The 27,763-nt window shown below is 42.1% G+C and overlaps 1 protein-coding gene and 1 pseudogene across 1 annotated transcript; both read left to right on the top strand.

Annotated features, from left to right (window-relative positions):
• Positions 1-2,794: 2,794 nt before the first annotated feature.
• LOC101824688 lies at positions 2,795-10,598 on the top strand (annotated as a pseudogene).
• LOC121144413 (MLV-related proviral Env polyprotein-like) lies at positions 10,570-12,172 on the top strand. The gene is given in 3 exon segments (XM_040728095.1): positions 10,570-11,544; positions 11,546-11,858; positions 11,922-12,172. Coding segments are annotated over 3 exon segments (1,539 nt in total).
• Positions 12,173-27,763: the final 15,591 nt, after the last annotated feature.

Genomic DNA, 27,763 nt, shown 5'->3' with positions numbered 1-27,763 from the left:
GCACTGAGCCAAACTCTGGGAATCCAGTTGTAGAGAGGGAGGAGTGATGAGCAAAGGGGTCAAGATCATGCTGGGGAAACCCACTGAAACAGCTGACTTGAGCGACTGGGAGTTCACGGACCCCAGACTGACAGTTGGGGAACCAGCATAAGACCAAACCAGGTCGCTGAATGTCAGTGTCAGTTGGGGGGCTTGGACAGTCTATGGGGCCTCTGTCAGTGGAACCAGTATTTATCCCTAGTTCACAAATGGGTTTTGGGAGCCCAGTCCTATGGAGGGACACTCACTCAGCCTAGATACACTGGGGGAGTGGCCTAGGCTCTGCCCCAAATGATGTGTCAGACTTTGATGAAACCCCATAGAAGGCCTCACACTCCCTGAGGAGTGGATGGGGGTGGGATGGGGAATTGGTGGGGTGTTGGATGGAGAGGTAACTGGGATTGATATGTAAAATAAGTTTGTTTTTAATTTAAATAAAAATTAATTTAAAAAAGAAAGTCCTTTTCTTATTATAAAATCAAGTCTGTTAATATATGTCACTAAAATTCTGCAATCCAAGAATTTAGTTATCACTCTTTGAAAATCAGATTGGGCATTGAAATTATAAGCTAAAGTAATAGCCAACTCAGAAAAAATTAAAGAATATTTGACATGTATGAAAGTTTATGTGCATAGAAATGATTTTTAAAAGCTAAATAAGAAATTCAAATAAAAGTAGTAGGTATGGAGAAAGTGGTAGTGGCCCATGAATACTGATATGGAAATAGCAGAAAAATGTCCCAAGAATGTTATTAAAGAATCTGCAGAAGAAAAAAAATGCCAGTAAATATAGGGATGACTGAATCTGATAAACATATAGTAAAATATAAATTTCATATTAATTTTGACATATGCAGCATTAAAGCTAAATGAATAACATCTATGGTTGAACACAAAGTAAACAACATAAGATGGTCAAATACAGTTATATAAAGGTGAAAAATTATACAACCAGTGGCATTTTCATTCATTCTGACTTCAAGCTCTATTATAGAGCTATAGTCCTGAAAACAGCTTGGTATTAGCACAAAAATAGACAGGTAGACCCATGGAATGGAATTAAAAACCTTGATATTAACCCACAAACCTACAAACACCTGATGTTTGACAAAGAAGCTAAAATGCATCTTCAACAAACAGTGCTGGCATAACTGGATTCTGGCATGTAGAAGACTGCAAATAGATGCATGTCTATCACCAAATGGATCAAAAACTTCAGCATAAATCCACCCACACTGAACTCTTAGAAGAGAAAGTGGCAGATAGCCTTGAAATGAATTGGTACAGAAAACCGCTTCCTGAACATAACACCAGTAGCACAGACACTGAGATCAACAATTAATAAATGGGACCTCCTGAAACTGAGAAGCTTCTGTAAGGCAAAGGACACAGTTAACAAGACAAAAAGGCAGCCCACACAATGGGAAAAGATATTCACCAACTCCACATCTTACAGAGGGCTGACTTCCAAAATACACAAAGAACTCAAGAAGCTAGTCACCAAAACACCAAATAATCCAATTAAAAAGTGGGGTACAGAACTAAATAGAGAATTCTCAATAGAGGAGTCTAAAATGGCTGAAAGATACTTAAGAAAGTGCTCAACATCCTTAGCCATCAGGGAAATGCAAATCAAAACAATTCTGAGATACTACCTTGCACCTGTCAGAGTGGTTAAAATAAAAAACACCAATGACAGTTTATACTGGAGAGGATGTGGAGAAGGGAACATTCCTCCATTGCTCGTGGGAATACAAATTTGGACAGCCATTTTGGAAATCCGTATGATGGTTCCTCAGGAAAATGGGAATCAGTCTACCTCAAGATCCAGCAATTCCACTCTTGGGCATATATCCAAAGATACACAGTCATGCAACAAGGGCATATGTTCAACTGTGTTCATAGCAGCATTATTTGTAATAGCCAGAACCTGAAAACAACATAGATGCCCCTTAACTCAAGAATGGATAAAGAAAATGTGCTATATTTACACAATGGAATGTTACTCAGTGGGAAAAAAAAACAATGAAATCCTGAAATTCGCAGGCAAATGGATGGAACTAGAAGAAACTATCCTGGGTAAGGTAATCCAGTCACAAAAAGACAAACATGGAATGTACTCATTCATATATGGATACTAGATATAGAGCAAAGGATTACCAGCCTACAATGCACACCTCCAGCGAAGCTGGGCAACAAGGAGAACCCTAAGAGAGACACACAGTTCCCAGACAAGGAGAAAAGGACAAGGTCTCCTGAGGAAATTGGGAGACCTTGCTATTCCTAGTCTCTGTCACCATCTCAGGTAAGAGGAAGGAAAAGGAAAATGTTAGGAAGTAATAAAGTTGGATGAAACTATGAGAAACCAATAAAGCATTAGAGTAACTGAGACACCCAGGAACTAGCCAGATTGTCTTTCTTAGTAGTTGTAATTCTTAAGGGTAACTTAAATATCATTTTAGAAAGTTAAGATTCAGTAAAAGTGTTTTGAAATCCTAAACACACATACAAACACACACACACACACATCTCTTGATATGGAAAGATTTGTTGTGGAATAATCTTTTTGTTCACTGTGAAGATGTGTCTTTGCCAAGGCATCTTCCCATTGGTTTAATAAAAGACTGATTGATGAACTGTTATTCAGGAAGAAGTTAGGCAGGAGAGCCAAACTGACAGAACCCTGGGAAGAAGAAAGGCAAAGTCACAGGAGTCACCCGCAGACACAGAGGAACGAGGAGATGAACATGCCATGATGAAAAAAGGTACTGCCATGTAATAGAGTGTAGATAAGAGATTTTTGGATAATTTAAGTTGTAAAATCTAGTTATTAACAAGCCTAAACTATTGGTTGAGCATTTATAATTAATAATAAGTCTCTATGTTTATTTGGAATTTGCTGGCAGGACAGAGCTAACTAGCAAGACAAAAAAAAGTCTGCCTACAAAGATGTCTATGGCTAAAGGAAATAAACATGATATATACTGTTATCCTTATCCTGGTTGGATGGTTCTATTGAGTTTACATGTGTTTATGTATAGAAACATGTCTTAATATTCATATTCTACTTATGCATGATTCTCTGTGGGAGACTAAATGATGAGTGAGTTGGGGGAATACTTTCCCCGTTTATGCCTACTCAATTTTAGAACTGTGAAAGTGTTTGTACAATGAGCCTGTATTATTTAAGTAATCAGTAGAAACAGTCATTTCCATTTTGGGGAAAAAGTTATGGAAAATAAAAAGAGACCATCATTTACTTTAGAAAATGAGGCAGAACAGAAAAACAAAGCAAAATAAAACACTGAGTAGCAATGGTTAACCCTCCCCAATTTAATGATGTGTCAGTTTCCAGTTTACTAATCTTGTAGCCTTGAGTAAGCTACCCATAATGATTCGGACTCATCTGGAAATTGTGGGAAATAACACACTTGCTCTCATGTGGAATGCGTTTAGCTTGACAGTCAATGTGTTATTTAATACAACAACTCTCAATGTAACTCTTATTATCCCATTATACAAAAGCAAATACAGAGAATGTACATTGTACCTCCTTGAAAATACTATAATGAAAATCTAAGAAATCCTTGCAATGTAATGGAGAGAAATCTCTCGCAGGGCTCAACATAGATGCAGACGCCTGTGTTAGCTTGTGAAACAATATACTGATAACTAGTTTTAATGTGAACATCAGACTCCAAGAGTCAGCAATTTACAGATATTTGCGTGTTCTTTGCCTTAAAATAGCCTCTTTAAAACCAGATATTTCAGTGGTAATCTTCTTAAGAGCAGCCAGACATTCATGGCTCTTGATTAAAACCCAGTGTTTGAGAAATATAAAATTGAATACAATCGCCGGGAGGTGCTAGCACAGATTTTTAATTGTAGCACTTCGGCTGGGGGGGTGTGCAAGGGGGGACTGCGGTGGGTGGGTGGGTCATGGGGGTGGGATGGAGGGGCGGGGCTGGGGGCGAGAAGAGGCAGGCGGATCTCTGTGAGTTTGAGACCAGCCTGGTCTACAGAGTGAGCTCTAGGACAGGATCCAAAAGCTACAGAGAAACCCTGTCTTGAAAAACCAACAAATTGAACACAAACATTTATGAGCTTACATTACTAATGCAACTTGTACATCCAGATAAACTCAAAACAGGAAGATCGGTCAACTATTGAAAGACCCCTATCCAGGCCCCCCCCCCTAGGAAAAGAAAAACAAAGCCAAGCCATTGCCTAGTGGAAAAACCCAGACTAGGTGTCTCACCCTCAAAATAGGATGTCTCTGATCACTAAAGCAATCATGGGACCCAGATAATTGTTGCTGAAGCGTGCTGGGAACTTTCATATGACAATACTAGAAAACCTAGTTCTTGGCAACTACCCTGGCCCCCAATTGTGTCTGATCACTATAGCAATCATGGGACCCGGATAATAATTGCTGAAGCATGCCGGGGTCTTTCATGTAAGAAACCTAGTCCTTGGCAACTACTCCTGCCCCCAAGATGATCTCAGCCCATGCTTAAGTAGCCAATGAAATACCTGTTGCTATGCTGATACTTATGTAACCATTAAAACTCTATAAATAGTGTACTCCCTACAAGCCCGGTATGCTCTGCACCCGAGTTGCAGTAGCATCCGCAGGTGCCTGTGTACCCAATAAATCGCCTCTTGCATTTGCATCCAGTGGTCTGGCCAGTCCTTGGGTAGAGGATTCGGTTCAGTGCCCGGCGCTTTGATGCCGAGGTCTTACATTGGAGGTTCCACCGAGATATCTGCCCCAGGACTGCCAGTGCCACCGGGAGGTAAGCTAGCCGCCGGCACCCAGTCCGCTTTGTGCTTTGTTATGTATATGTATGTTGATCTGTCTCCGTGCAGCGTTTGAAAGGTAGGCTACGTAGCCATTCAGTAATCAGAGGCGGCTTGAGAAGGAGCTGACGAGCTCAAGACTTCTCCCCCCGCCACCCTGGCAGACGTGCCAGGGATCTGGGAGCTCAGTTGTTTAGAGCTTACTACGTATCCGGCAGATACGTTGGCCCATCTGAATATTTACTTTCGGTTCTCCGCCGAAAGTGCGCAGCGTGTCTGGTCGTGAGTTGCTTAATTGTGTCATTTGTCTTGTTTGTCTGCTTGTCTTTGTGTTTTTAGTTTTCTGTTTCAAGCATGGGACAAACCATAACCACCCCTCTGAGCCTTACTTTAGATCATTGGAATGAAGTGCAGACCTGTGCCTCTAACCAGTCAATGAACGTCAAAAAGAGAAAATGGCAATTTTACTGCACATCTGAATGGCCAACTTTCGATGTGAGCTGGCCACGGGATGGGACTTTTAACCTAGAAATTATCTTACAGGTTAAGGATCGGGTCTTCGATAAGGAACCCCATGGACACTTTGACCAAATAGCATACATTTTTGTTTGGGAAAATTTGGCTACAGACCCTCTGACATGGGCAGCCCCGTTTGTGACTCTCCGACCTCCTCCGAAGGCGGTCTCGGAGAAACCATTGGCTCCTCCCCTCCCCCCCTTCTTCACCCTTGGTCCCTGTCCCGGCTCCAGACCATCACCTCTATCCAGTTCTAGAGAAGAACTCCCCCTCTAAACCCCCTAAGTCTAAACCTGTACTACCCCCAGATGACACAGTTCTCATAGACTTGCTTACAGAAGAACCACCACCATATCAGCCAGCTCCACCCCTTCCTGCCCAAGCTGCTTGGGGGAAGGAGGAAGGAGAAAGACCGGATAGCACAACCCCCACACTGGGCGAGGAGGAATCAGACTCCCCAGTAGCTGGGAGGCTGAGAGGGAAAGGGGAACCCACCCAGTCAGGCGGAACCTCTAGAGCTTTCCCCTTGCGCCAAACGGGGGGGCCCAGGGAACCAATACCAGTATTGGCCTTTTTCTGCCTCTGACTTGTACAATTGGAGATCTCACAACCCCTCTTTTTCCAAGGATCCGATGGTTCTCACAAACCTGATTGAATCGATCCTTATAACACACCAGCCCACATGGGATGATTGTCAGCAGCTTTTACAGGCACTCTTAACTTCAGAAGAAAAACAAAGAGTGTTCCTGGAAGCCAGGAAAAACATCCCGGGCGATGATGGGCAACCCATTCAACTCCCCAACGAAATCGATGCTGCTTTTCCCTTAACTCACCCTGAATGGGATTTCAACACGGCTGAAGGTAGGGGACACCTACATCTTTACCGCCAGTTATTGACAATGGGTCTTCATGGTGCTGGATGCCGACCTACCAATTTGGCTCAGGTAAGACAGGTTAGTCAGGGAATGGAGGAGACTCCTACTGCCTTTCTGGAGCGTCTGAAAGAGGCCTACCGTATGTACACCCCCTTTGACCCTGAAAGTGATGCACAAAGGGGCAATGTACTGATGGCCTTCATATAGCAGTCGGCACCAGATATCCGCAATAAGTTGCAGAGACTAGACAATCTGCAAGATTATACCTTGCCTGATTTATTAAAAGAGGCAGAGAGGGTTTTCAACAAAAGAGAAGGAAGAAAGACTTAGAAAATTGCAGGAGGAAAGAGAGGAAAGACTAAAAAAGGAATTAGAGGATAGAGAAAAAGAAAAAGATCGGAAACGCCATAGGGAATTTAGTAAACTCTTGGCCACCGTAGTACAGAATAACACAGGCACAGGGAGACAGGAAAGGAAGGGAGATATAAGGAGGCCCCGGGTGGATCGAGAGCAATGTGCCTACTGCAAAGAAAAGGGTCATTGGATCAGAGACTGCCCAAATCGACCAAGGGGGCCAAAAAGAAGGCCTAACCAACAAGCCCAGTTACTAGCCCTCGGTGACGACTGAGGAAGTCAGGGCCAGCTGCTCCTCCCTGAGCCCCGGATAACTTTACAAGTTGGGGAGCAACCCATCACCTTTCTAGTGGACACTGGAGCTCAACACTCAGTGCTCACTAGTACCCAAGGACCCCTGAGCAGCTGAACTGTTTGGGTACAAGGGGCTACCGGAGAAAAGCAGTATCACTGGACCACAGAAAGGAAAGTTCACCTGGCCTCAGGTAAAGTCTCCCACTCTTTTCTACATGTTCCTGATTGCCCCTATCCACTCCTGGGGAGAGACTTATTGACCAAGCTAAGAGCCCAAATACATTTCGAAGGATCAAGGGGCACCATATCAGGCCCTAACGGGACCCCCCTCCAGGTCCTCACCCTACAATTGGAGGATGAGTACCGACTTTTTGATCTACCACCCAAACCAACTGAAAATCTAGAGTACTGGATCAAAAGGTATCCCTTGGCCTGGGCAGAGACTGGGGGGATGGGGCTAGCAAGGCACCAACCGCCCCTTGTTATAAACTTAAAAGCAACAGCAACCCCAGTCTCCATAAAGCAGTATCCCATGACCAAGGAGGCCTATGAAGGGATAAAGCCACACATAAAAAGACTCTTGGACCAGGGGATATTAACCCCCTGCCGTTCCCCTTGGAACACTCCCCTCCTTCCTGTCAAGAAACCAGGAACAGGGGATTACCACCCAGTCCAAGACCTCAGAGAGGTCAATAAAAGGGTGGAAGCATCCACCCCACAGTGCCTAATCCTTACAACCTGCTGAGCACTTTGCCACCAACACATCAATGGTATACTGTCCTTGACCTGAAGGACGCATTTTTTTGTCTAAGGCTCAGTGCGCAAAGTCAGCCCTTGTTTGCATTTGAATGGAAAGACCCTACATTAGGAGTATCAGGGCAATTAACCTGGACCTGATTTCCACAAGGGTTCAAAAATAGCCCCACCCTCTTCGATGAGGCCCTCCACCACGACTTGGCAGATTATCGCATCAGACATCCATCATTGGTCATTGATCCTGCTCCAATATGTGGACGATATTCTGTTGGCTGCCACCAAAGAGGAGAACTGTCATGCAGGTACCGAGGCCCTCCTATTGACCTTGGGGCAGTTGGGATACCGGGCTTCCGCAAAGAAAGCCCAGATCTGTCGGGGAAAAAGTCACTTATTTGGGGTATGAACTTCAAAACGGTCTGAGATGGCTAACCACTGCACGCAAGGAGACCATATCCCGCATCCCAACACCCCAAAGCTCCCGCCAGTTGCGGGAGTTTCTGGGGACAGCCGGGTTTTGCCGGCTATGGATTCCGGGGTTCACTGAAATGGCAGCACCCCTTTACAAGCTAACTAAATCAGACACCCCCTTCGTTTGGGCGGAGGAACACCAACAGGCTTTTGATGACATTAAACAAGCTTTGCTTTCCTCCCCGGCCCTGGGCCTGCCTGACATAACTAAGCCCTTTGAACTCTATGCCAATGAGAGGCAGGGCTTTGCTAAAGGAGTTTTGACCCAAAGACTCGGACCCTGGAGGCGCCCTATTGCATACTTATCAAAAAAAGCTGGACCCAGTTGCAGCAGGGTGGCCTCCATGCCTGAGGATGGTAGCCGCTATTGCTGTTCTCACCAAAGATGCCTCTAAATTAACCTTGGGACAGCCATTAACTATCGTGGTACCGCATGCCATTGAGTCTCTGGTCCGCCAGCCTCCCGACCGCTGGCTGTCCAACGCTCGACTAACCCACTACCAGTCCCTGCTCCTGGATGCTGACAGGATCCAGTTTGGGCCACCCTTAACCCGGCGACCCTGCTGCCCTTGCCAGTAGGGCCCGCATCCCACGACGGCCAATAGATCCTTGCAGAAACGCACGGAACTCAGCCTGATCTGACCGATCAGCCTCTTAAGGATGCAGATTTCACCTGGTACACGGATGGCAGCAGCTATCTACTGAATGGAGAGCGGCGGGCAGGGGCAGCAGTAGCGGACGCCACACAGGTAATCTGGGCCAGCGCACTTCCAGCTGGCACCTCTGCTCAACGTGCGGAATTGATTGCCCTAACCCAAGCACTCCAGATGGCAGCAGGTAAGAAACTCAATTGTTTACACTGATAGCCGGTATGCCTTTGCTACAGCCCACATACATGGGGAAATATACAAGAGGAGAGGACTTTTAACTTCAGAAGGCAAAGAGCTCAAGAATAAAAATGAAATTTTAGCCCTTTTAAAAGCATTACTTCTCCCAAAGAAATTAAGCATAATACACTGTCCCAGGCATCAAAAAGGGGACAGCCCTGAGGCCATAGGAAATCGCCGAGCCGATGAGGCAGCTAAGCAGGCAGTGCTGGGACCTCAACTGTTAACTGTCACCGTGCCAACTGGCAAATCAATCCCTGACTGGGAGTATACAGACGAGGACCTGGACCTCGTCCAGAGATTAGGAGCTGACTATGACTCAGTCCGCAATTGCTGGACCCACCAAGGAAAGACTGTAATACCCATAAAGGCAGCTAAAGAGTTAATTGAGCGCCTCCATAAGTTAACCCACTTGAGCAAGCAAAAGATGAAAACCCTATTAGAGCCGGGAGCCATGAGCTTACACCTGCCACAGAGAGACATGCTGCTGCAACAAGTAATTGAAAATTGCAGGGTTTGTGCGCAGGTCAATTCAGGGAATACCAAAATTGGTCAAGGAAAGCGCCTCCGAGGTCATCGCCCTGGGAATCATTGGGAGGTCGATTGTATGGAAATCAAGCCTGGGATGTATGGTTACAGATACCTACTAGTCTTTGTAGATGCTTTCTCCGGATGGGTGGAGGCCTTCCCCACCAAACACGAAACCGCGAAAATGGTCACCAAGAAGCTTCTGGAAGAAATCTTCCCCAGATACGGGATGCCACAGGTATTAGGGTCGGATAACAGGCCTGCCTTTGTCTCCCAGGTGAGTCAGTTGGTGGCTAAGCTCTTGGGAATTGAGTGGAAATTACATTGTGCTTACAGACCCCAAAGTTCAGGACAGGTAGAAAGAATGAATAGAACAATTAAGGAAGTTTTAACCAAATTATCACTTGAAACTGGCTCTAAAGACTGGGTACAACTCCTGCCTCTAGCCTTATACCGGGCCAGAAACACACCTGGCCCACATGGTTTGACCCCATTTGAAATTTTATATGGGGCTCCACCCTCTGCCATCACTTTCTTTGATACTGATATTTCTGATTTTGGCACTTCCCCTTCCATGCAGGCCCATCTGCAGGCCCTGCAATTGGTGCAACAGGAGGTCTGGAAGCCAATAGCAGCGGCCTACCAGAAAGGGATAGATCTCTCTCCGTACCTCATCCCTTTAAAATCGGTGACACCGTCTGGGTCCAGAGACACCAGATCAAGAACCTAGAACCTCGCTGGAAGGGACCCTGTACTGTACTTCTGACTACCCCCACTGCATTGAATGTAGACGGCATCGCTGCCTGGATCCACGCCTCACACGTTAAGGCCGCCCGACCAGAGCACTGCACCGATACGCCAGCCCAAAGAAATCCAGAGTCATGGAGGCTCCAACGCTCTCAAAACCCTTTAAAGAGAAGATTAATATGCCAATAATATGCTTGATTTTATTACTGCTAGCTGGTGATACACTAGAGAGCCCCCATGCCATATATAAAATAACTTGGAAGGTTATCAATCAGGACACCGGGGCAGTCGCTAACTCCACTACCATGCGGGGTGTTATAAATGCAACCTTTCCCCCTTTGCATGTAGATCTTTGCAACCTAGTGGGTAAGCACTGGGATCACTCAGAACAAGCGCTCTTCCCCGGCTATGGCTGTCAACACACAGGCCAGCGCATATCCACACGCAAACTTGACATATATGTTTGCCCAGAACATAACCGTGATAAAGAGCTCCAACATAGATGTGGTGGACCAGGAGATGGGTATTGCGCTGAATGGGGATGTGAGACCACCGGGACCACCTATTGGAAACCCACTTCTTCCTGGGACTTAATCACCCTCCAACGAGGAACTATCCCGGGGTATAATGGAGATGGCCCCTGGACTTGTGGGGGGCAGGATTGTGGACCATGCCATGATTCAAGTTCCAAACTCCAGGGTAGCACCCCTGGAGGAAAATGCAACCCCCTAATTACCACTTTTACGGAGGCTGCTAAACGGTCAGCATGGGATGCCCCCAAGGCCTGGGGGCTATGGCTGTATCGTACTGGAATGGACCCCGCAGCCACCTTCCTAATCTCCAGAACCATTTCCCCCACATCTATGGCCTCTATTGGGCCAAACTCTGTGCTACTCGACCAACCGGATAGGCCATCCCAGAACCTCCCTAGACCCAAGCCAAACCCCTTGCCATCTGTCACCACTCTACCTACCCATGCTACCGGGCATAGTAATGCCACTCTACCCCTTAGACCAAAGTTCAGTTCTACCAGTAGACTATTGAACTTAATCAGAGGAGCCCACCAAGCGTTAAACGAAACCCATCCTGATAAGGCGGAGGATTGTTGGCTCTGCTTGACCGCGGCTCCCCCTTATTATGAGGGCTTGGCATTGGACTCTGACCTTATCAGCTATACATCTCCCCCTTCCCGATGCAGCGAAACACCTAATCATAAACTAACTCTGCCCCAGGTGACTGGGCGAGGATTATGTCTTGGAAATGTTCCCAGATCGTCTCAAAAAACTATGTAACCGTACAGTCTCAGTAACTCCCAGCAACTCATACCTGACCGGCCCTAACGAGACTTATTGGGCCTGCAATACGGGACTAACTCCTTGCGTCTCAGTATTGGTTCTTAACATCACAGCTGATTATTGTGTACTTGTCCAGCTATGGCCCCACATTACCTACCACACCTCAGAGACTGTGCTAGGATACTTTGAGAATCATTATCGATTCAGAAGGGAACCTGTTTCAGTAACATTAGCTCTTCTCCTGGGAGTGGGGGGGATAGCGGCTGGTATAGGGCCCGGGACCACTGCCTTACTTCAGAGCAATCAAAATACGCAGCTCCAGGCAGCCATGAATGAGGATCTACAGGCCTTAGAAAAATCAGTTAGAGCCCTTAAGGACTCTTTGATTTCATTATCTGAATTGGTCCTACAGAATAGGAGAGGACTAGACCTCCTATTTCTTAGAGAGGGAGGCTTATGTGCCGCCCTCAAAGAGGAATGTTGTTTCTATGCAGACAAAACTGCGGTAGTAACTGAAACTTTGGATAAACTCAAGGAGAGGCTGACTGTCCGTCGGAAGAAATCTGAATCTCAACAATACTGGTATGAGGGTTGGTTTAACAAATCCCCCTAGTTCGCTACATTAGTCTCTACTCTTATGGGCCCCCTAATTATTTTCATATTTGTGTTAACCTTTGGGCCCTGCATTCTCAACAAACTAGTTCAATTTATAAAAGATAGATTAACAATAATTCAAGCCTTAGTCCTAACTCAACAATACCATGCCCTCAAACAGACGGAACCATAAGTAAACCTTAAGTAAAGAGGGCTGGACAATAGGTAAAAGATTCTACCTATGCACAAGAACAAGGGGGGAATGAAAGACCCCTACTCAGGGCCCCCCCTAGGAAAAGAAAAGCAAAGCCAAGCCATTGCCTAGTGGAAAAACCCAGACAGGATGTCTCTCATCACTATAGCAATCATGGGACCCGGATAATAGTTGCTGAAGTGTGCTGGCAACTTTCATATGACAATACTAGAAAACCTAGTCCTTGGCAACTACCCTGGCCCCCAATTGTGTCTGATCACTATAGCAGTCATGAGACCCGGATACTAATTGCTGAAGCGTGCCGGGGTCTTTCATGTAAGAAACCTAGTCCTTGGCAACTACTCCTGCCCCCAAGATGATCTCAGCCCATGCTTAAGTAGCCAATGAAATACCTGTTGCTATGCTGATACTTATGTAACCATTAAAACTCTATAAATAGTGTACTCCCTACAAGCTCGGTATGCTCTGCACCCGAGTTGCAGTAGCATCCGCAGGCGCCTGTGTACCCAATAAATCGCCTCTTGCATTTGCATCCAGTGGTCTGGCCAGTCCTTGGGCAGAGGATTCGGTTCAGTGCCCGGCGCTTTGATGCCGAGGTCTTACACTATAATGCTACGCAATGTCCAACTTTTAGAATATATCCACCATGGAACACTCAACCCTAAAAGAGATGTCTCCATCAAATCCTGTCACTCAGGTCTCAGGGAGCTCTGTGAAGAGGAAGCAAAAAAAAAAAAAAAAAAAAAAAAGGAAGAGCCATAGGGGTGAAGAACACCAGAAAAACAAGAGACTCTAAATCAACAGGATCGATGCACATATGAACTCGCAGCGATTGAGGCAGCATGCACAGGGTCTATATAGGTCTGCATAAGATAGGGTCCTAGAGCAGGGAGAAGCGGACATCCCCCCTCCATCTCTAACTCAGAAGCTTTCTCCAGTTGATAACCACTTGAAAATGAAAATTTAGTTTACTCCAAGGAAGTCTCACTGAGGAAACAAAGTACTCTTAAGGGTAGGCTATGGGCCCAGCACTAGGTAGTCAGCAGACAATGCATTCACTAGCACCACTGGAGGTTCCTTGTCTCAGAATATTGTATCAGGGCTTTTCTTTTTTTAGATTTAGTCTTACTTACACTATCATTTATTCTACAGATCATTTGTATAATATATACATGTATTTGTGTGTTATATATGTAATATATGCATATATAATGCACACACACATACACACATGTGCGTATAATGGCTTCCACTTTAGTGTTTTATAGGATTCCTCAGGGTGTGGATGAATGGATCTCTGTGTCTATTTCAGTTTTTGTGCCTTCTCTTTAGTTCTTTTCCTTCCGTTTGTTCTCTCCCATTCCAATTTGTTCGTTTTTGTTTATTTTATTATTATCCCTTAGAAGCCTGTTTGTTTTCTAATGAGACACAGAATGAGTGTGGATCTGGATGGGAGGAATAGAGGGAGGGGAAACCCTAACTAGGTATTTATGTGAGAAAAAGAAGCTATTTTCAATTTAAAAATACCTCCAACTATACAAACCAGTATCAATTCATAAATATCAAGAACTGTCAAAGCATACAGAAAGGTGCTTAAATGCCAATACCTTACGTAATGCTCTAATATATTATGAAACATCCCCAGCAGGTCTATGCCCTGTAATCAAGTACATTGTTACTTCTGCATGGAGGCATGAATATTCATACTAAGAAGGGACAAGAAAGTTTTAAAGAGCCTTTTCCCAGAGTGGGCTCTGCTCGAAAATGAATTTGTAGCAAACTCAGGGAGAACTCCGTCGTTCAGTTAAAATCAATAATAGGAAAAGGAGAGCTTCCTTTTTCCCTGTGTTGTTTGCAGATTTTTCTTTGATCTTTTTCCAGTATTTTATTTGCTCGTCTTTTTGCTAGTGTTGAGAAGGGCTCAGGTTGTCAAAGAGATAATGGGAAGGCACAGCACTGACTCTTAGCATCTTCATCAGGAGTGATCATAAGAAAATTGTCTATAGGGAGGAAAGTCTTCTTTCATGACAAAAGGGTGCACTTCCTAGCAGTCAACTGTGTTACTAGATGTAAAGAGTGGATAGCAGCTTCCTAAGCTAAGGCTTTTAGATGCCTCTAGCTTATGTGAAAACCTCACCCTTAACCTCTGCTCTCTGGGCTCCTGTTAATGCTAATTCTCATTACCCAGATGAAAGTACAATGACCTGTTTGAAGTCAGGGTAATGTTGATACACTTAGGACCGTAGCTTTCATAATTTGAATCATTATGTGGGTAGGGTGAGTAAAAGTTCATTTTTTCCATGAACCTTGGATAAAATATTCCTACCAGCAATAGGTCAAACAAATGGTGAAATGCTGGAGAAAAGATTTCAGGATGCTACTCAAATCCTGTATTTCAAAAGGAAGCAGACGTATGGATATTGATATCAATAATCATCAATTAGGTTTCCATGGAAGAGACTAAAAATAATACAGGAAGATTTTAACTCCTCCCACTTTCAAGCCTTCCAGCTAGTATGAATAAAGACAATACATGAATTCATTAGACCTGAGGAAGAAGTAACAAGTGCAAGTTAATGAGAGCAGAAGTTAGAGAGGCATCCTTAAGACCCATTAAAGAAAACCAACCAAACAAAACAAATAACAAAAAACCAGGACCTTCCTAAGAATGGAAACATTGGGACCCATAACTTCTACAACGATCACGTGAAATGTAAATAAAAGAGCCCAAGGCCAATAAATAGGGAACAATCCTAACTTAGGAGGCTCCACAGAGGCAGCATGACCCTCTTTCCCCAGGTTTAGAAAATGAAGAAATTGTAAAACTGTGTGCAGTACTTGTTCACTATGACAAGAAAGCAGATGATAAAAGTCTCCAAACATAAATGGAGTCCTTGTGCACATACTTTTGGGTGAGGGAGTCTCAGGCACTGTGATAGGCCCAAGGAAATAATATGCTAGATAAAATTCTCAAGTCAGAATTTATGACAACTCATCTTCTTAGCTGAATGCTTGGAGGACTCACCAAATATTTCCTTAGAACACTGGATATTTGTTAATGTGGTGAGAATAATTTATTTGTTAATTTTCAACCCATATTTTTATATCTGGCTAGGTTGAAATTTTATGAATAGTTCAATTGCATGTTAAACTTAGAATATGAGCATAATACTCAGTAAGTCAAACTCATAGATTGGATTTATAGGCAAGTATTAAGAATGTGGGAAAAACACTGTGGGCCTCTATCTATCTAGATAGACAACACACACATCATCATCATCATCATCTGTTTATCTATTCATTCCTAGCTCTATGCAGAAACAAATATTGAAGAAAATAATCATCAAAAATTAATCTGAACACCAAGAAATGTGAATCTACTCTAATTAGATTTATGACTTACTGTTTCCTGTCTTAAACATGAGATAATTTTGTATGCCAGCAGGATAAAAGTTGTAAGACAATTATTATAAACAGAATTGTTGTTAGAATCTGACTTATTCTCTCTGTGCCCAAGATTTGTGAATATTTCTAAGCATTTAAAATTCCTGGATTAAAATGCAATGGTCTGAAGGTTAGCATTATAAAGAGCTCATTAAAATTGATAAGAAAAATATTGAGACCCTAATATGAAAATGAGCAAAGGACATGAACAGCAGCGCATGTAAGTGAATATAATTAGCAAGGAACATATGGGGAAATATTTAACCTTGTTAGATACCAAAAAATTAGCTAAAATAATTGTGTTGATACCATACACTATTTAAACATGCAACAGAAATTATTTTTAGTGGGTTTTAGCAAACATTTAAGAATAATTGAAACTGATCCTCCACAAACTGCTTGAAAAAAGTAGAAAAGGAGGAAACGCTTAACAACCCCTTTTATGAGGCTAGATTACCCTACTACCAAGTCACTTAAAAACTTGCAAGAAAACCAAGCTAAAGACTTTGGAAATATGGACAGAAAAATTCTCAAGAAAACACTAGCAAAACAAATCCCTTAACAAATGAAAACAGGATTATACAACTTGATTACCTAAATTTTATACAAGGAGTAAATGGATAGTTGAACATATAAAAACAAACAGTGCCCTATTACTAGAAGGGATCAAATCATACATAATTATGGACAGAGAGAACACGTTGACAAGATACAAGTCTTTCATGAAAAAAAAGTGAAAAGATCATAATGTGTTACCATTAAAAGAAAATTCTTTTAGTTATTTAATAATGGCAATTAAAACAACTCTGAGATACCATCTTACTCTTGTCAAAATGGCTAAAATCCAAAACACCAATGACAGTTCATGCTGCAGAGGTTGTGGAGAAAAGGGAACACTTCTCCACTGTTGGTGGGAGTGCCAACTCATGCAGTCACTTTGGAAATCAGTATGGAGATTCCTCAGGAAAATGGGAATCAGTCTACCACAAGACCCAGCAATTCCACTCCTAAGCATATACCCAAAAGATGCACATTCATAACAACAATGATGTCTGTTCCACTATGTTCATAGCAGCATTATTTGTAATATCTAGATCCTGGAAGCTACCTAGATGCCCCACAACTGAGGAGTGGATTGAGAAAATGTGGCACATTTACACAATGGAGTACTACTTAGTGGAAAAAACAATGGAATCTTGAAATTTGCAGGCAAATGGATGGCATTACAAGAAACCATCCTGAGTGAGGTAACCCAGTCACAAAAAGAGAAACATGGTATGTACTCACTCATTTATGGATTTTAGACATGGATCAGAAGAATGTCAGACTACAACCCCAGTGCCAGTGAGTCTGGGAAACAGGAAGTTTCCCAAGGGATATGCATGCTACCCCAGAGAAGTGGAATGAGGCAAGATTTCCTAAGCAGAGTGGGAACATGCGGGGAGGGGAGAAGGAACCAAGAAAAAGAGAGGGGGAGAAGAGGAGGGGAAAAGACACAGGCGAGCAGGATGGTTGAGTCAGGATAAGAACAGAGAAGAATACGATAAGAGATACCATAATAGATGGTGTCATTATAGGTTTGAGAAAAGAGCTAACATTAGTGAGATTTCCAGAGATCTACAAGGATTACACCAACTGGCAAACTAAGCAATAGCGGAAAGACTACCTTAAATACCCTTCCCAGATAATGAGATGACTACCATGAATGATATACTAGAGCCTTCATCCAGTGGCTGATGGAAGCAGAGGCAGACATCCACAGCTAAACACTGAACTGAACTCCTGGAACCCAGCTGCAGAGAGGGAGGAGTTGTGAGCAAAGGGGTCAAGATCAGCCTGGTGTAACTCACAGAAACAGCTGACCTGAACAAGGGGGGTTGTTCATGTACCCCAAACTGATGACTGAGAGGACAGCATGGGACTGATCCAGACCCCCTAAATTTGGGTGTCAGTGAGGAGGCCTCAGCGATCTATCGGGCCCAGGGTAGTAGATCTGTATTTATCCCTGGCATACAAATGGACTTGGGGAGCCCATTCTACATGGAGGCATGCTTTCTCAGCCTGGACACATGGAGAAGGGCCTAGGCCCTGACTGGGATGATATAACAGACTTGGGAGATCCCCCATGAAGGGCCTCACCCTCCATGGGGACTTGAGTGTGCATTGGGTAGGGGGAGTAAGGGGGTTGGTGGGGGCTAGGGGAGGAGGAGAGGGTGAGGAAGCTGGGATTGACATGTGAAACAAGCTTATTTCTAATTTAAATTAAAAATATGATGGCTATTCACAAAAATTGGAGGCTAACATCAAGCTCAATGGGGAGAAGACTTGAACCTTTTCTCTGAAAATTGAAACAAGAGAAGGATACCTATCTGCTCTCTACATGTCTAGTTGATGTTGCACTACCAGCGCCAGTGAAAATCAGTAGGCAAGAAGTCCGCACTAATAGATATGCCAAAGTGGGTGGAAAATGAACCACTAGGCTTCTACACCTACACAAAGACCTATGAGCAATTAAGGATGCTAAGAGTGGGGAAAACAGTCTTCTCCTAAAAGGAGCACAATAATTGGTTGTCCAATACCAAATAGACAGCCCTAAAATCATGCATACACATAACACACAGACTAAGCAATTTATGTGTGGGGATACATATGTGTATACACATTCATATATGAATATAATAAAATTAATGAAGAAGAGGTCATTAATTTGATAACAAAAATGTACATGGGATGGTTTAGACACCTAATAAGGAAGGAAGAAATGCTATAATTATAGTATAATCTCAAAAATAAAAGAAATAATGCCATCTCGATTGGAAAGAAAGAAGTATAACTATTTCTTTTTGGCAGGTGCCACAATCAAATTCATAAAGAAATCTAAACACACACATACACAAAAAGAGAGAGAATAATGAGAATACAATAAAATAATAAACAATACAAACAATAATGTACAAAGCCATGAAATGTTTAGGAATACATTTAATAAGTCATACAAATTTGTATACTAGAAACCAGAAGACACCATTGAAAAAAACTAAAGAAAGTCTACTCAATTTGAAAAGTACCCAATGTTAGTGGAATGCATGCCTTAATAATGTTAAAATGGCAATGTATTCCAATTAATCTGCAGATTCCACACAAAACACATCACATTTTATCTCATTTGGGGGAGGGGAGAAATTGACAAATCAATAGGAAATTCAAGAGGCCCACAGCAACCAAGAAAGTATCTTGAAAGTGATGAAGTGGAAGGATACACTTCTTGATTTCTGAGTTTATTATGAAGACTAGTAATAAGTAACAAGGACGATGTGGTACTGACATAAAGGTAGATGCACATATCAATGGGATTGAGTTAAGAATCTAGAAATAAATCATTGCACTAGGGTGAGATTGTCAGCATTGTCAGCAGCATGCAAAACACAACTCAACTGTGGGGTATGAAAAAGAGTTATTCCAATAAATGATATTTGATAGTTACATGTAACAGATTAAACTAACAGAAGCAGATGAGGAGTGGATTGGACATGGAGGGGAAGCAGGGGGAGGAAATAGAAGGGAAGGAGGGAGGAAAACTACAATTGGGGTGTAAAACAAATTAATTGTTTAAATAAGAATCATTTTATTTGTTATTTTTATTTTATCTATATGGATTTTTTTACCTGTATGTATGTGAGTACACCACCTGCATTCTTGGTGATCACGGATATCAGAAGAGGGCATTAGATTCCTTAAAAATGGACTTAGAAAGATTGTTAGCTGCCATGTAGGTGCTGCAAGCGTGCCCAGTGATCTGAACGGATGAATCATCTCTCCAACCCAAATACAAATCTGTTTTTATGTGTATGGGTATTTTTGCCTGCATGTATGACTGTGTGCCACTTGTCTGCAGCACCAGTAGAGTTCAGAAAGCGATCTCAGATCCCCTGAGAGTGGAGTTATAGAATGTTGTTAGTCAACGTAGTTGCTGAGAACTGAACCCAGGTCCTCTTCAAAAAGTAAAAAATAAAAAAGACAAGTGGTCTTAACCAATGAATTATTTCTCCAGCACTCAATTAAAATTTTAAATTAACTAAAGAAGTGAACTATGTTAAGAGATGAAAATTCAAAATGAATTTATTTTGAACATTTATTTCCAACACAAGCTCATTGCAGTCCACTAAAGAGCTGTGGACTCTGAATAACCCTACCTCCCAGACATGCAAACTGGGAGAGGTGGGTAGGGATGTGCAGAAATCCTGTGGAGAGTTGAGAAGAGCTAGAAAGGAAATGTGGACTGGCTAGCCACAGCAGTAAACAAAGGACACTGACAGTCTAGGAAGGAAGACCTGCAGGTAGCCAGCCAGATCACAGTGCTTTTCAGCCTCCAGGCTGGGAGGGACATGTGGTGAACTTTCCGGGTTCTCTTCTGTTCCACTGTGCGACCACTTTGACTGTCTCAGGAAGATGATGAGCTTGGGCTCCAGAAGGAAGGATGAAGAGGAACTTTTATCTCCATGTTAGCTTCCAGTTGCAAAGCCCACATCTCTACACAACAACACTCAGACTTTGGTAGAGAAAGAGCAGATTCCCAAGAGCTGCCCACTGCATTCTGGAGTTCTAAGAGGACAGTGGGGTGAGGTAGGGTTGCGTAACCTGAGTGGACGTGGTCACATTGGAATACTAGAATAAATCATAGTGTAAGTCTACACTTGTCTAAGGGGTTGAATGAAGACTGGGACAAGTTCATTCTTCCTTCACATGCACTCTACATACGCATCATCATATATAAACACACCAGGGTTGGATACGGGAAAAACGGTTCCGGTCTCACATCTTCGCGTCTTAGAATGAGAAGGTAATTGCTCATTTAGAATCTATAGGCGCCAGTGGGTAAACTTACAAGCTGCTTGCCAATCCATCTTCCTATTGACAAAAAAGAAATAGTTTTTGTTGTAGCCAAACATATGCATAGCACATATTCTAAACAGTTAAGTAGTTTTTCTTTCTCCATGATTAGGGCAACACAGAATTGTGTTCTTGGGTAAGTTAGTGCTGTGTATGACCTTGGGAAATGACTTCTTGGAGTCTGAGTTTCCTCAACTATAAAATGATGAGCTTAAATTAAGAAATCTCTAAAGTGCATTTTTAAATGCTAATATAATTTATTTCTAAATCAAGTCATGTAAAGAACCTAAAAAAAGAAGTTCCGCTTTGATGTTAGGTTTAGCTTTACATTAGCATTAATTCTAGGAACCAAACATTTGATTAGGAACGACTGAGAATAATGTTCTGCTCCATTAGGGTGCTACATTTAGAGAGTGCCATGTACCCTACTGAGACAGCAGGTAGGCACCAAGTAACAAAATTGCAACTCCTTCTTGAAGAAGAGCGATGAGCCCCTGACCAGACAGTGGTCTTTTTTGTCTGAGATAAAGAAAGTGCTGAATGTCAGATAACAGATTAATTTGAGACCCAGAAAACCTTTGGGTCAGGCTAACAAATTTATCTTTATTTGAGCTCTTAGACACCCACATGCCAGGTGTTTATTACCCTTGGACATGTGCCTTTTGTTTATCTGTGAAACACTCATTGAGACATGGGTCTCCATTATAGAGGTGTGGAATTAAGTGATAGGAAGTCATCATGTCAGCCCATGTAAGGGACCACGTTTTAGGAGGAAATATTTGTGATTGAGAATTTCTTAAACAAAATGCAGATTAGGCTCATGTTTTGTTCATCCCAGTTTATAAGGTCATGCTGAGAGAAGCCTGATATTCTCCACCTTAGAAATGTGCTTACTGCAGTCCACAATTATTTCTGAACCCTACCCTGACTTTTTGGTGCCCTATATGCAATAACTCCTTCTGTCAAATGCTGATGCAAAGGAATGGAAATTCCATTTTTCTTTTCTTTTATAGAAAGCACAAAGGTCCTCTTATGCAATCTTCTGGGCTATTGTCATACAGTATGATTTATGTATTTCTTGTATGTTTCTTTCTTTTTAAATCTTGAAGTATATTCTTTTGTTTTATTGGGCTATTTATTCTCTTGACATCCTTAGATGTGAGTTAATGGAACCATGATAAAAGGATAGACAAGTAGCGCAAACAAGGCTGAAGGTATAGATTCAGGACTGCCTGACAGATTAGGGATGGCAAGGAGAAGAACAAAAGATAAAAATCACCTGATTCATGTGTACTGAGATGGTCCAGAGAAACCATTGCTTGAATTGTGCTATGCTCTAAGTCTGAGAAATAAACACAGGAAAAATCGGTGATTTTTTTTCATAAGGATTTTAAAAAGATGCTTATTTCCCAATAACATTAATTTTCTTAGATAAAATCTAAACATTTACCAAATGGGCACTTCACTGATACTCATGAATTGAAGTCAGAGAAAGGAATTGATGCGTGTGAGGATGTAGACGTAGAATGGGTACCAACTTGTACATTCTGTCTGCCCAGAAAGGTACCCTCGCCACTCTGGGCATCTCCCATTCCATGGCTGAGATCAAATTGCCACTCTCCCACTTATTTTGCTGGTTCTGACTTATGTAGGCATGAAATCTAAACTAAAATAATCCCAGTGCTTTTCCTCCATAGGGATGGGCCCTGAGAATCACTGCTAACACAAGTAGAGCCAACTGCAGAGCTGCCCAAGGAGTTGTCACATTTCACCATGGAGAGTGGTAAATTATCAGTGGATATGACTGTAATAATGAAAGCAACATACCTAAACATAATAGAGGCAATATACAGCAAGCCAACAGCTAACATCAAACTAAATGGATAGAAACTCAAAGCAATTCCACTAAAATTAGAAATGAGACAAGGCTGGAAGTTCTAGCTAGAGCAATAAGACAGCAAAAGGAGACCAAGGGGATACAAATTGTCAAGGAAGAAGTCAAACTTTCCCTATTTTTAGATTATATGACAGTACACATAAGAGACCCAAAAATTCTACCAGGGAACTCCTACAGCTCATAAACAGCTTCAGTAATGTGGCAGAGTATAAGATTAACTAAAAAAATTACTAGCCCTCCTATATACAAATGATAAACGGGCTAATAAATAAATCTCACAATAGCCACAAATGACATAAAATATTTTAAGGTAACTCTAACCAAACAAGTAAAAGATGTGTATGACAGGAACTTTAAGTCTCTAAAGAAAGAAACTTAAAGAAGATAACAGAAAATGGAAAGATCTCCCATACTTTTGGGTAGGTAGGATCAACATAGTAAAAATGGCAATCTTACCAAAAGCAATCTACTGAGCCAATGCAATCCCCATCAAAATTCTAGCAAATATTTATAAACCTTGAAAAACAATATTCAACTTCATATGGAAAAACAAAAAACCCAGGATAGTCAAAACTATCCTTTACAATAAAGGAACTTCCGGAGGCATCACCATCTTGACTTCAAGCTGTACTATAGAGCTATAGTAATAAAAATAGTTTGTTATTGGCATAAAACAGACATGCTGATCAATGGAATTAAATCGAAGACCCTAATATTAATCCACACACCTATGAACATCTGATTTTTAACAAGTAAGTCAAAATTGTACAATGGAAAAAAAGAAAGCATCTTCAACAAATGGTGCTGGAATAACTGGATGTCAACATGTAGAAGAATGCAAATAGATTCATGTGGTGATACCTTGTTTTTTCTCTAACAAATAAAGCTTGCCTGAAGATCAGAGGGTAAAGCTAACTACTAGCTAATCGTAGAGGTCTGGATGTCTGTACAGACAGATAGGAAGTGATATAGCTGGGCAGAGAGAGAATATAAGACATGCCTTTGGCTTTGCAGACCCTGGCACATGCTAGAACTCTGGGGGCTCATAGTCACTGTCGCACCCTACTAGGTTTTCTTTTCTTTTTTTAACAAGCCTCTGAGTGAGTTTGGGATTTTCCTGTTGTAGCCTCTCTAAAACAGTCTCCAGCTGCCACCCAAACTCCAGAAGCACCCGGGCTCCAAACAACACAGGACCTAGCCATCTTAGACAGACTGACTCTGCTTCAGATAACTCCCACAAAATATGCACTGCCGATCCCATCCTGGCAGAGTCCAAACAATCCAGAGACTGCCAAGGCCCGTATATGAGTTCCCCCTCCAACTACAGGAAGAGGAGAGCTATCATCGTATTGAACCTGCTTACACCCACTGGAAGGGAAGCTTGTTGTCATACCCACCAGGAGAGGAAGAAACTCCTCCTGCACCCACTGGAAGAATGAATGGGAAGAAAACAATACAAAAACACACTCAACAACAAACTTATGAAACCTCAGAGAGTGAACACGCAAATTAACAAAATCAGAAATGAAAAGGGGGTCATAACAACAAACACTGAGGAAATCCAGAGAATCATCAGGTCATTCTTTGAAAACCTGTACTCCACAAAATTTGAAAAGCTAAAGGAAATTGACAATTTTTTGAATATCTATCACTTACCAAAATTGAATCAAGAAGAGATAAGCAATTTAAATAGACCTATAACCCCTAATGAAAGAGAAATAGTCATCAAGAGTATCCCAACCAAAAAAAAAAAGCCCAGGGCCAGATGGTTGTAGTGCAGAATTCTACTAGAAATTCAAAGAACAGCTAATACAAATTCTCCTCAGTGTTTCACAAACAGAAGCAGAAAGGTCATTGTCAAACTCTTTATGAGGCTACAATTACCTTGGTATCAATGCCACACAAAGACATAACTAAGAAAGAGAACTACAGACCAATATCCCTCATGAACACTGATGCAAAAAATACTCAATATAATACTGGCAAATCTAATCTAAGAACACATCAGAAAAATCATCCACCATGATCAAGTAGGCTTCATCCCAGGGATGCAGGGATGATTCAACATATGAAAATCTGTCAATGTAATCCCCCATATAAACAAACATGAAAAAGAAAAACCACATGATCATCTCACTAGATGTTGAAAAAGCCTTTGACAAAATCCAACACCCCTTCATGATAAAGGTCTTGGAGAGCACAGGAATAACAGAGACATACCTAAACATAATGAAATCACTATACAGTAAACCAACAGTCAACATCAAACCAAATGGAGAGAAACTCAACTCAATTCCTCTAAAATCAAGAATAAGACAAGGCTGTCCAGTCTGTCCATGCCTCTTCAATATGGTACTTGAAATTCTAGCTAGAGCAACAAGAAAACAAATGGATATCAAGGGGATACAAGTTGGAAAAGAAGAAGTCCACCACTCACTATTTGCAGATTATATGATACACAAGTGACCCCTCCCAAAAAATACCCTACCAGGGAACCCCTACAGCTGATAAACACCTTCAGCAAAGTGGCAACTTACGTATTTTAAAAATGCTTTGACTTCTAAATCTAAACATAAGGACAGGTTACTTGGGAAAAATATTTTATTTCTGTTTCCACAGAAAATGGAAAGCTGTGGATTCCTTCTAGGCTTCTGTGGTTTGATGAACGAAGACCCCCCAGAAACAGTGGCCCAGGTGATCCAGCATCTGAATCAGCTGAGATGATGCAGCCTTATGGACTACAAAAACATGGACTTGGCCAGGTTTCTGAGTTTTGTCATGATCCCCATGGTATGGACAGTGCTCTCTATCAGCAGGAAGCAGTTTGGAATGAACAATGTCCAAATTCCCAAATATTATTTATAAATTTTATTTTCATATAATGGGGTTGCTTATAATTGGTTAATGATCACAACCAATCTATTTTTAAAGGCAAAAGGGTTTTCTTGACAATGAGAAATGTCTGCTCCTGGCACATCAATTATGTCTGAGAGGAAGTTGGGCATCGAAGAAATTCGTTATGGAGTTTGTGTTCATCATGGCAAGATTAGCCATTTGGGCAAGAAAATGTTCCTGCCTAGACTGTTTGACTATTGCTGTATAATCTGGACATGCAGGACCCACTGAAAAGTGACTACTGAATTTGGACAGTCCTTCTGGATTCCTGCTTCATGGAAGAGTCGGCCAGACTTTCTGCAGGACACAGAAAAAGGACTGACAGACTGCCAATGCAGATGAACAGTTTGAAATTTCCTGCTTTGCTGAGAAGTCTGCTGTGGTGTATGGGCTGAAGATGCATGCCCCAACGTTACAGAGGAACTTGGGGTGACTGTTCAAGCAGCAAGATGTCTTTGTCAATTCTAGTATTTATATATTATCCTTCTGTGGAGTTTGATGGAGTTGAAGACAGATAGTTATAATCGTAGTTTTCCTTAGTCATGATAAAAGATAAACTACATATAAGACTTTAGACACACACAGTGAGTCTAATATGCACTCATTCATAAGTGGATATTAGATAAAATACTTTCTTTAAATCTCACTAAATGTTAATGGAGAAAATATTGTAACTATAGTTCTTGCTTGATAACTATTCTGTTATATATAATTTGACAATGTTAAAGTTAAAACCTTTCTTTTTATTTAGACAGAAAAGAGGAAATGATGGGGAAGTCCTATGTATATGTAAATAAAGCACTGTTGGCCAATAGTGAAGCAAGTTAGGTGGGTCTAGGTGTCTAGGAGGATTCTGGGAAATGTAGTAAAGGGGGCTCGCACCATGTGATCTCTTGGGAGCAACGGGGTGCTCAGGAATGTGTCCTCAAAAAGATAAGTTCTTATAAAATATATATTAGTAATTTTGGGTTAATAATTGAATCAGAGCTAGCCGATAAGAAACCAAGCAAATGAGCCGGGCGGTGGTGGCGCACTCCTTTAATCCCAGCACTCGGGAGGCAGAGGCAGGCAAATCTCTGTGAGTTTGAGGCTGGGCTGGACCAACAGCCTCGAAAACAATACAGAGAAACCCTGTCTCGTAAAAAAGAAAGAAAGAGAGAAAGAAAGAAAGAAAGAAAGAAAGAAAGAAACCAAACAAATGGCCAACAATTTCATAATTGTTTTGTGTGTTATCTGGGGGCTGAAAGCAGCAACAGGATGCAGGTGGTGGGCAGGAAGACTACATGTTACACCCAGCAGCACTATTCTTTAGCATATACCCAAAGGATGCACAATCATACCACAAGGATATTTGCTCAAAAATGTTCATGGCAGCATTATTTGTAATAGCCAGAATCTGGAAGCAACCTAGATGCCCCCCCAATTGAAAAATGGATACAAAAAACTGTGGTACATTTACACAATAGATTACTACTCAGCAGTAAAAAAAAATGAGATCTTGAAATCTGCAAGCAAATGGATGGAACTAGAAAAAGCTATCCTGAGTGAGGCAACCCATACCCAGAAAGACAAACATGGTATGCACTCATTCATAAGTGGATATTAGATGTAAAGCAAAGGATAACCAGGCTACAAAACACAATCCCAGAGAAGCTAGGTAAAAAGGGAGGTCCTAAGAAGGACACACATGGAGGATCCCAGGAAGAGAAAATAGTTACAATCTCCTGGGTAAACTGGGAATGGGGGTGGAAGGGAGTTGATGGGGGGATGGGAACATGAGGGAGCAAGAAGACTGAATTAATGAAAGGGTGGAGTAGGAAAGCAATGAGAGAGGTATCTTGATAGAGGGAGCCATTATGGAGTTAGGATAAACATGGTGCTAGAGAAATTCTCAGGAATCCACAAGGACGACCTCAGCTAAGACTCATACCAATAGTGGAGAGCTTGTCTCAAGAGACCTTCCCCCTTTAATCAGATTAGTGACTACCCTAGTTATCATTATAGAACCTAGTCTAGTAACTGATGAAAGCAGATGCAGTGCTCCACAACCAAGCACTGTACTGAGCTCCTGGATTCAGTTGAAGAGAGGGAGGAGGGATCATATGAACGAGGGGGTTCAAGATCATGATGGAGAAAACCATTGTGACAGCTGACCCAAACTAGTGGGAGGTCATGGACTCTGGACTGACAGCTGGGAAACTTGCATGGGACCAAACTAGGCCCTCTGAATGGGGGTGACAGTTATGTGACTTGATCTGTTGAAGAGGCAC

Source organism: Mesocricetus auratus, unplaced genomic scaffold (genome assembly GCF_017639785.1).
Source record: "Mesocricetus auratus isolate SY011 unplaced genomic scaffold, BCM_Maur_2.0 Super-Scaffold_2245, whole genome shotgun sequence".
Classification (NCBI taxonomy): Eukaryota; Metazoa; Chordata; class Mammalia; order Rodentia; family Cricetidae; genus Mesocricetus; species Mesocricetus auratus.
Note: the sequence above shows the minus strand (reverse complement) of the source record. Positions and strands in the feature narration are given on the sequence as shown.